We start from the raw sequence: 10647 nt of genomic DNA on the forward strand, positions 1-10647 counted from the left end.
CATCTGGCACTTAATGAACGATTAATTTTGTGGAATGAATGGATGATCGGTGTCAAAATATACATAACTAGAAGCAAGAACTAAAACAGAACATATAAATGAAAATAACAGGGTTTAAATGGAGGAAATGTGTTTTCTTTTCAAATTTGTTTTTAATGTCATTGTTATATTATTTTTTAAATCCTCATATGCAAAAAATTACCTATGTTGAAGTAGAATTAAAAGATTGGTTTAAAAAACTATTTATAGTTACTTTCTAGGGCTGCTAAGCATTTTTTTTTCTTCTCATGTTGCCTTATATTTTGATGCTCCAGTTATTTAAGACTCTTCACTGGGAATTTTCTAGAAGACCTTAAACTGGAAATGGTCCTCACTGCCTAGCTTGTATAACTCACTGAACTTCACTCTACTGGACATTTTCCTAAGAAACAAGTATTCTGAATTCTCCACTGGGAGCCCCTTGCAAATGAATCACTGCTGAACCAATTCTGACATCTCACACTGTTTCCAAAAGAGAAAGAAGAAATTCTCTATGCTGTTTATGTTTATGGAAACTTCTCACAAGTATTAAACCGTTGCCATTCCGGAAACATATGCCCACTCAACCCAAGGTGCTTTCTTGGGTGTTGTGAATGGAAACAAAGACATTTATTTATTCAGTCAATCTTTATTCCTCTCTCCTCCCAAAATGATTTGAAATTGCTTGCAGTAAGAAGACTTGCAAGAAGGAAGAGGAAAAGGAAGAAAAAGACAAAAAAAAGAAGAGCAAAGAGTGAAGGGAGGAAAAGAAGGAGAAGAAAAACTTGAGGACGACTAAAATGTCAACAGAACTAGAAAATTGTGGACAGGTAGAAGAATAACATCATGAGAACCAGCATCACCAGAATGTTGGTGATCCTTGAAGATACATGTCAAACTCATATCTGTTTATAAGACCTGACTCCTGCCTTCTGAAAGCTTCTATTAGCAGGGGAATTAAGATATGGACATAAATCATCAAAGGGGTGAAAGAAAACATTGATCCTAACTACAATGGAACATTGTGAGTGTATATGTGGCTCTTGAACGGTACAGGACTGCTTTGTAAGGATTCTGACTATTGTGTGAACTCCCGAACCACTGTCACAAAACATGCCTGTGGAAACATATGCTGATGCCACAAGTGTACCTTATAAGCTGGACCACAAAGGAGAGGCAGTGAGGTGGGTGAGTCTGAGTCTCGGCCCTGCCAGCAACCAGCTACATGACCTTCGTCGAGTCACTTAACCTTAGTTTCTTATCTGTAAAATGGGGATTATAGGCTGCTGGCAGTGGCTCACACCTGCAATCCCAGCACTTTGGGAGGCCAAGGCAGGCAGATCGCTTGAACCCAGGAGTTCAAGACCAACCTGGGCAATGTAGTGAGACCCTGTCACTATTTTTAAAAAATACAAATAATTTTTAAAACAACAATAAAATGAGGATGATAATCATACTGGACTCAGAATGTTGTTGTATGTAAGGAAGAAATGAGTTAATACAGAAAATATACTTAGAACAGCATCATGGGACACAGTAAACCCTCCAACAGCACTAGAATCTCCATATGGGTAAAAAAGTGACCAAGTTAATTGCTTACCAATTTGAGCAATTAAATTGCTAGCAATGAAACTTCACGCTAAGTTTAGCAATTTCCTGTAGGGAATGGATTTTTAGTGAGGACATGAGTGTCATATGTGTGTTTTCCATTCAGCCTTTAGCCTGGACTTCTAAAATAGGGCAGTGAGGGTATTTCAGACTTTGAATTATGAATCTTGAATGGATCTGAGATGTCCACCACTGAACCCTTGTGTAGATAAACAAATTGAGGTTGGGCAGGGATGGCCAGTGTTCCATAATAGTGCAAAGTGAGGACCCAACATGGACGCTTGATTCTTGGTTCTTTGCTCTTTCCACAAGAAGGTATGGACTAGACTGGGACTTATTATTGAACTCTTGACTTGCCAGTCATCTTGAAGGCATTTTAATCGATGGGGAAAGTCACTCACTAAATACATATTCATTGTGCTTCTACTATGGCAGGAACTATGCTGGATACTGGCGCTAAATTAATGAGCAACAGAGATCTGATTCTAATACTTATAAAGATCCCACTGTAATGGGGGAGGCAGACATTCATCAACCGATCACACAAATAGATGCCAATGACAAGAATTAAAAAGTCTACAAAGTCTTATGCACATATTTCAAAGAATTTGACCCACTAGAAGAGGTCAAGGGAGGCTTCCTTTAGGGAATGACACTTAGGCCTAAATCTGAAGGGTCAGTAGGAACTGACAGGTCAAGGCTCAGGGGAGGAGAGAAAATATGAGTGCTCCAGAAAGAGGAATCACCAAAGATCCTGCGACAGATGGGAGAACAGAATACCAGGGTGAATGGAGTACTGGAAGTGGAGGGAAAGGGGTGTACAATGGGATGAGGTTAGAGAAGCAGGCAGGGGTCAGCGCCAGGCAGGCCTTGAAGATCACATTTGAGATTCTGGTTTTCATATTAAAAGTAGGAAGCTATTACAGGGTTTTATTCAGGGGGATGCCATGATCAAAACTTGCCTTTTAAAAGATTAGCCTGCTATAGGATGCTAATTGAAGGAGACCAAGAGTAGGCCCTGGGAGAAGGGTTAGAGTGGTGGCAGTATCAACTGAAAGATGTGGAAGGATTTAAGACATGCAGGTGTTCTCACTATAACTCGGTGATAGGTTAGTCTAGAGGGGTAGAGGAGAGGTAGGATGTTATTCAAGGAGTCTGTTTAATGGAATCAGATGATTATAGAGAGGGGGTCATTCATTAGGAGAGGGAATACTGAAAGAGAACTTCAGGTTCAGGGGGAGGAGAGGGAAAAGTGGCACTGACCACAGTACCAAATTTGGGGAAATGTTAAAAAAGACTTTCAACTCAATTTGGGTTTTTTACTATTTTATTATGGCACACAGGATAGAGTATGGTACAGTTTCCTTACTTCAACCAAGTAATTCTCAAAGCATCCAGTTATTTCCATTTGGCTAAAGTTACTTTTTGCATGTAGCTTGCATCTGTTTGAGACTTGCCATGTACATCATCCCAGGTCTAGTAAGCAGAAATGTGGAAAGCTTTATTTCTGAGGAGACACCTCATCTTTACAGAAGCCAATACACTGAGAGCCTTCATAGTTCCAATCCATACCATCATGGCAAAGAAGCATTTTACCTATTTGCCCAGCAACCTATATTTAACTATAATTAGGTGGTACAAAGGGATTAAGTAACTTTAAATGGAGACCACTTTGGTTTCAGTTTAAATTCATAACTTATAAAGATCGTCTAAAAAACAAATATTGAATGAAATTAGCTGACAAAGCAATTGTTTTAGAACAAAGGCAGAATAGCAGATACTCAGTAATATCATCTATATTTATTCCACATCAAATGCAAGTGCAAGAGCGTTCATAACTTTACAATGAACAGAGAGGACAGATGGGGTGTGTATTTGATGCAATGTCCAACCAGTCAAGCTATCATTGAAATCCAAGTATTTCCCAATAGAGACATGCAGAGCAATGTCAATGTAACATACAAGCATATTACCTCCCCCCTTAAGTGACTCATAATTTCATTACTTGTGTCTGTAGTTTTTACAGGTTTAAAAATGTGTGGCATCAAATGCTATTTACTTGAGGCAACAGAATTACGCTTAACAAACACTAAATCATGAGCTCAGGATTGCAGGCAACATGTTTGCAGTGGAGTGGCAAATAATCTTTGTTAGTTTTAATCCCTTCTCCTGAAATTATATGTAGATAAAAAATTATTCCTTCTTATTGTACTATGTTCTCAGGTTTTAACCTCTGCCCATGATATTTAGACTATATTTTAAATGTAGTTATAGGGATGAATGTATGGGATTCATATTCTATCCACATTGCGTTATGACATATCAGTTTGAAATGACCTATTTATCCTGGTTCCATAGTGTAATGGTTAGCACTCTAGACTCTGAAATGACCTATTTACCATAAAGAGTATATCTGTCAAATAATTTCAGAATTGCTTCCTAGAAAGCCATTCCAAAACCTAACACAGCACGTGTTATGAGGCAAAGTCTATTGTTATTTATAGACTTTCTCATTTACTCATGTTTATTATCAGCAACATTTTTGTGGGGAGAGATTTCACCAGTAATCACAACATAACTGTACCCCTCAGAATTTCCAATGAAGGAATAAAAAAACAGCATTGGTAATTGTTAAAATTTTGACTTTTTAAAAAATTGGAGGTCAATAGTCCACTGGTATATACTTTATATTGGTGCCATCTTTAAGGTATTTTAATTAATAACCACAGCAAAAAATACATCATTCGGTATAACTTTATTTACTATTTATTGCACATAACTCAGGGTCTTTAATTGCTAACCACCAAAGGTTCAAAGGACTATTTTTCCATGAAGTTTAACATTAACATTAGCGAATTCATTTACTCATGTGGTGTTTTTTTATTGTAAACATCTGAATGATTCACATTGCCGTAGATCCTGAACTCATAAGCGTGGACCATGCACAGGCTGGCAGCAAGCCAGAAAGCCACTCTGCAAGCAAACAGATACTCTGCATAAAGAGGAAATTCATAGCACAACATTGAATGTCCAACCTAAGTCATCTCAGAATTATACATATATTGACTTTTTAATTCACATAGGATCTGGAACTCAACTGGTTGGTTGGTTGGTGATGGGCTTGACCTGATTTCGGGAGAATTATTCCTGAAATAATTAAGGAAATGGGGGTTCAATCTTTCTTCTTAGCTGCTTGTTCCTCTCCAGCACCTTCAACTTTCTTCTCCTCCTCTTCAGCTTCTTTGGTTTCCTCTCCTTCTTCACCTTCACCTCCTTCTTCTTCTTCTTTTGCTTCTTCAGACTCTTCCTTGGCAGCTTTAACATAAAAAGAAAATGTACAAAATCCAAATCCAGGGTAAGTCCAGTCAAAACATGTCTGCAAAGGTTTTATCTGCAAACACAACTGTCAGAATACTCACCAAAACCTCCCAGCTCCAAAAGCACATGTTAACAGACAATGCTTGCCATGAATAATTTGCCACTGAACACATATTTAAATTGAATGAGATCACTCCTAGGTATGGGAAACTCTGCTCCTCTCTAAGACTGAACCTCAATATTTCTTTCATTATGTGTCTGGTATCTATTTTTGTTCTTTAGGACACCAACCTGCTGTGTTAAATGATTATATTAAAAAATGAAATTTTCGACCAATCACCTCATTCAGAGTAAGTGCCTTAGGAAAAGTTTGCTGAACAAACAGAAAAATTATTTATGATTCTAATATCATATATGGCAACGCTTCATTTGTCTTATCTACCTCCTAACAAATCTCCACACCCAGTTTACACTTGAAGTTGCAGGGGTTTGTTTCTTATCATACCTTCTTCCTCTTCAGCTGCCTCCTCTTCCTCGGCCTCTTCCTTGTCCTTCTCCTCCTCCTCGGCTTCTCCTTCAGAGGGGGGCTCATCCTTGGCTTCCTCAGCCTTGGCAGCCTCAATGGTTTCCTCCACTTCAATCTGCTCCTCTTGGACATGGCTGGTGTAGTAGGACGGGAAGGAGCGAGTGGACATCAGATAGGAGCTGGTCTGTAAACCACCGTAGGCAGATCGGCCAAAGACCTGGGAGCTCTGGGAGTAGCCACTGGTTATGCTTCCCACGCTGGTGAAACTGAGTCGGGTCTCCTCACCTTCCAAGAGTTTCCTGGGGATGCAGATAGAAGGTGAGGTTAAAAAACACCTGTGTTTCACGACTTGCTCTGAGCACCCTAAAGACAAAGGCAAGCAGGAGCAGGGTTGGGATTTATCAAAACTTAATGCCTGGGGATTTTTTGATGGAGACCGGAAAAAAAATTAAATCATCCTATTAGATTTAAAATGTAATGAGAAGCTAAAAACAGGACTCCTAATTACAGGGTTAAATTCTTATATATCTAAATACCTTCTTGGAAGAAGCCAAAAACTAACACTTCATTATTTCAAAAGGACTATTCTTGAAGGTTTCTGATCCAACATAACTTTAAATGGGATCTGATTTTCTTCCTAGGGTTTAATGGCTGCTATCTTTGCCCCTGTTTTCACCTGTAAGCTGCAATCTCAATATCCAAAGCCATCTTCACGTTGAGGAGGTCTTGATATTCTTTTAGGTATCGTGCCATTTCACTCTTTGTGGTCCTCAATTCATTTTCTAATTTGTTGATCGTGTCCTGTTTGAAGACAAAAATTAAAAAAAAAAAAAAAATTCCAAGCATAAATCCCTTCTATTTTACTGTAGTGTAGTTGCAAAGGCCTAGTTTTGATTAAAATCAAGGTGTACACAAGGTGATAAAATCTTCCCTAGAATAACTTCCTGTATCTTTTTAAAAACCTTCTTGCCTAAAATACCCAAGTTCATGAAGCCTGAGATGAAAAATAAGATGGAAGAAAATTCTGTTCTTCTATTTCTTTACTTAATACTGTTTAATAATCATCATAAAATGCCTGCAAACAAACTAAGTTGATAGAAAAACTGTGTTTCTCATTCACTGATTAACTGTTCTTTAGCTGGGTTACATGCCAGGAAACTAATGCCTTTCTTTATAGGAGAAGAAAATAGCCAGATGTAAAAAATAAAAATAAAAAATAAAAAAAAATTTCTAAAATATTTCCTATGTATCTAAATTATTTTTTCTACTCCAAGAAGAAGAAAAAAATTTCTACTCCCAAAAGAAGAAAAAATGTCTACTCCCCAGAAGATGGAGATCTTTCAAAATGGACATCCTTTTAAAAATTTATTTTTTCTACTCCCCAGAAGATGGAGATGTTTAAACAGAAATGTTGTAGAACATTTTACACATTAAAAAAAAAAAAAAAAAAAAAAAAGTTAAAAAGAAATGCTTTACTATGAACATCACTAGTTAACTACCTAAAACAATGTTGACTATTTTCCTGTCTACCTACTAAATAAAGGAAGGGAGTGGTTGGTAAAACTAGTCATAAAGCATGCTGGTCACAGTAATCTTTCAGAATTAATTGAGAGTTGTTCACTCTACTATTTATTAACCAGATGATCCCATAGTTGCTGCAAAGTAACTTCTAGTTAATGCAGGTCAGTTAGACAGCAGATCTCACTGCAGGCCGGAGGCAACGCCCAATTCCCACGTCTTCCCCTCCCCCACCCAACAGGGGCTGGGCAGCTTTAATGCGGAACGCGGGTGCAGCAGCACAGAGCACACTCCCAGACTACAGTCGCGCCCTCACTGACGCCCTCCAAGTGCCCCATCCCTCCCACACAGTGGCCAAGGAGCCAAGCCCTATCCCTAAGAGCTGCATGCAGCCGCACCACCCCTGGTCTCCACTTTCTCGGCGCACCAACTCTCCCCCCTGCTCGAGTCCCCCCGCCCCTTGTGTTTTGGGCGGGTGCCTCACCTGCATAGCGCTGATGTCGGCGTTCTGCTTGTCCTCCAGCTCCTGCAGCTGCTTCTCCAGCGCTTCGTTCATGCCCCGGCATGCTTCGATCTCCAGGGTCTTGGCCTTGAGCAGACGACGGCTCTCGGATACCTCGTCCTTGGCGGCGCGCACGGCGTCGGTGTTCTTGGCGGCGCTCTCGGTCAGCACGGTGAAGCGGCTCTTGAACCACTCCTCAGCATTCTGCATGTTCTTGGCGGCCAGCTTCTCGTACTGCGCGCGGATGTCCTTGAGCGCAGCGGAGAGGTCGGGCTTGGACACATCCATCTCCACGGAGATCTGCGCGTACTGGATCTGCGCCTGCAGCTCGGCGATCTCCTCTTCGTGCACTTTCTTCAGAAACGCGATTTCGTCCATCAAGCTGTCGATGCGCTTTTCGAGCTCTGCGCGAGCGAGCGCCGCCTCGTCGGCGCCTTTGCGCGCTTCCATCAGCCGGCCCTCGGCGTCCTCGCGGCTCAGCACCTCCTCTTCATAGCGTGCCTGCAAGTTGCGCAGGGTCTCCTCCAGCCCTTCGCGCTCGCCCTGGAGCGCCTGCTTCTCGTTGGTAGCATCTTCCGCCGCCAGGCGCAGGTCGCGGATCTCCTGTTCGTACAGCGCCCGGAAGCGGGATGGCTCGGAGTGCTTCTGGCGCAGCACCAGCAGCTCGGCTTCCAGGACCTTGTTCTGCTGCTCCAGCTCGTGTACGCGCTCGATGAAGCTGGCGAAGCGGTCATTGAGGTCCTGGAGCTGCGCCTTCTCCTGCGTGCGGATCGACTTGAGGTCGTTGCTGATGGCGGCTACCTGGCTCAAGTCGAGGTTCTCCAGGCTGGGCATCAACGATCCAGAGCTGGACGAGTAGCTGCGGCGCACGGACAGCGAGGAAGACACCGGCGCCGAGTAGCTGGAGTAAGCGGAGCGTGCGGTGCTGTAGCCGCTGCGCACGCTGGAGATGTGCACCCGGGGCGTCTCCACATAGCGCCGCTTGTAGGAGGTCGAGTAGTACGGCTCGTAGCTGAAGGAACTCATGGTGGCGGCCGGTGGCTCCCCGGCCCGCGGCGGCGGTGGGAGCCCGGAGAGAGAGGACAGGGGAGAGAGGGAAGTGGGAGGATGGATGGCTGTGTGCGGCTAGGCGCCGTCCTGCCACCCCTATTTATACGCGGGGAGGCTCCTGACGCAGCCTGCGATCGATCACCGCGCGCCGGCCAGTGGGGGCAGCGCGCTGCTGCAACCAAGGCGAGGATTCTGCGCAAAAGGGAAGGCGGGGGCGAGCTACGGTCCGGGTACCTGCGGCGCTCGTCCTTTCCACTTTGCTCAGAGGCCCCTGATTTTCTCAGAGATACCATGCCCCCTTACTCATTTCCCTTCTGTACCCACCCACGCAGCCCCTCCTGTCCTACATCGCCCAGACCCCGTGACACTTGGATCCTTAAGTGTCCCCAAAACAGGTTCTTTTGACACCCGAGTTTTCGGTATCCCGGCACCTCGCACACACCCTGTCCCCTCAACTCTCCCTTTTCCCACCAGGGACCTCCTTAATTATTCCCCTTGGTGTATATGGTGATAGTGCCGCTAGGGGATTTTAGATACAAATAAATAGGCTAGGTTGTGTGTATGCAGTATGTATGGAGAAGTTTTCATTTCTTTCCAGTTTTCTGGCACTTTCTGCAATTCATTTTCTTTCTCCTGATTTTTTTTTTTCTTTAATGCGCTGCTTCTCAACACATAGGGAATGTGCGCGCGAGTGCGCGCGCGCGCGCGCGTACGCACGCGCACACACACACACACACACACACTCGTGAAACTGCGGCACTACTGCAGGTGTTGGTTTAGCATTTCTAAACCTTTAGAGCAGTTAATCCGCCTGTTGGTGTTTCTAGATTTTCACATTTCTTAACTGGGAATGAAGCCGCGGATGCTTTTAACGTGTTGTAGTGTGTGGGTGGCGGAGGGCAGAGAAAGAGTTGGAAGCTAACACCGAGACTGACTTGCTGAGGCAGCCGCGCGCTCCGCGGCGGGGAGCTTCAAGGTGCCTGGATCCTCACCAAGCTAAATTCCTGCTTGCTTCCACCAACCGCAGCACGTTTCAAGTCCGCTTCCCTCTTTTTACACATGTGTAGCTCACAACTTGATGATTTCGACAAGCCTTGCAGGTGGCTGATTTTCAGGGAAGCCGCTGCGGCCAGCCCTGAGCGCCGGGTGTGGTCTCAGGGGAGGAGAGCTGCGCACCCAGGCTTCTTCAGGAACATATAGAAAATAGCTACAGCCGCGTGATTCTTCCCCCGATACACTGTAATAACCCGAAAACAGATGCAGTCAGGATTGCATGGATTTCCTTCAGGAAGCACCTGGATACCTGAAACTGGCACACGCCGTAGCGCACGTGGATACAGCCATGCGGTTTGCAGGGCATTTTCACATGCATGATGTTAGGAGTCCCCCAGGTTTCATGGAGGGATTGCAGAGATTTACGGGAAACACCTAAGATTTATCTGAGCAAGCGTTTAGTTTTTGTTTTATTTGTATATCGCAGCATTTGATGTGCAACTTATGTTTTTTTAAAGAGGCAAACTGAGGGGAAATATGGTAACTGTTTTCAAATAGAGAAGCCGGAATGGCTTCCCCTGTGATACTCGGAGGGTGAAGTATTTGCAGCGGTGCAGTTGCTTCTGGAGACATTTCACTCCTCTCCCGAGGAAAGGATGGGGGGAGGCTTATCCTCAGAGGCCCTTTCTGACCCCCCCCCCAAAAAAAAACCTTTGATTGTGATAGCCCACCGTCCTCATGATAGAAAGACTGCAGCAGATAACTTTCCTTGGGTTTCTAAACAATGTCTGTTGTCGCAAATAATGCAAATTCAGAAATATTGAGATTAGTAGTTTAAATCTATCAAGACTAAGTGATCTCAGAGGACCATCCATGTCCAAATATTCTAGACTTCAAGCCTAAGGTCATGAGGCTGTCCTGAATATTGTTTGTCCCTGGCAGACTTGATAGGTTACTTACTCTGTTGACTTTTCATAGCCTACCTATCCTTGGTCTTTTCACTCATCAAATTCAAGAGTGGAATAGGTTTCTGTGGGGGCAGGGGGTGGAGCAAGGACCTAGATAAGCCATAGCGTCGTCTCCTCCCAATTACCCATATGTAGATGAAGTGTGG

General features: G+C 43.6%; 1 protein-coding gene across 1 annotated transcript; it reads right to left on the reverse strand.

Annotated features, from left to right (window-relative positions):
- Window positions 1-2939: 2939 nt before the first annotated feature.
- On the reverse strand, window positions 2940-8870 carry NEFL (neurofilament light). Its single transcript, XM_010378155.2, has 4 exons — window positions 7473-8870; window positions 6147-6271; window positions 5450-5769; window positions 2940-4941 (listed from the first exon to the last, which is right to left on the reverse strand). Exons 1-4 carry the CDS (start codon window positions 8514-8516, stop codon window positions 4799-4801), a joined length of 1632 nt encoding a protein of 543 aa, XP_010376457.1. The 5' UTR covers window positions 8517-8870; the 3' UTR covers window positions 2940-4798.
- Window positions 8871-10647: the final 1777 nt, after the last annotated feature.

Source organism: Rhinopithecus roxellana, chromosome 9 (genome assembly GCF_007565055.1).
Source record: "Rhinopithecus roxellana isolate Shanxi Qingling chromosome 9, ASM756505v1, whole genome shotgun sequence".
NCBI classification, from domain to species: domain Eukaryota; kingdom Metazoa; phylum Chordata; class Mammalia; order Primates; family Cercopithecidae; genus Rhinopithecus; species Rhinopithecus roxellana.

What these genes read in the sequence shown, in the direction of transcription:
- NEFL (XM_010378155.2), bottom strand. Translation starts at nt 8,516, where the DNA reads ATGAGTTCCTTCAGCTACGAGCCGTACTACTCGACCTCCTACAAGCGG. An exon ending in CCGACATCAGCGCTATGCAG is followed by an intron (nt 6,272 to 7,472) that starts GTGAGGCACCCG and finishes GTCTTCAAACAG; the next exon opens with GACACGATCAACAAATTAGA. An exon ending in ATTGAGATTGCAGCTTACAG is followed by an intron (nt 5,770 to 6,146) that starts GTGAAAACAGGG and finishes CTGCATCCCCAG; the next exon opens with GAAACTCTTGGAAGGTGAGG.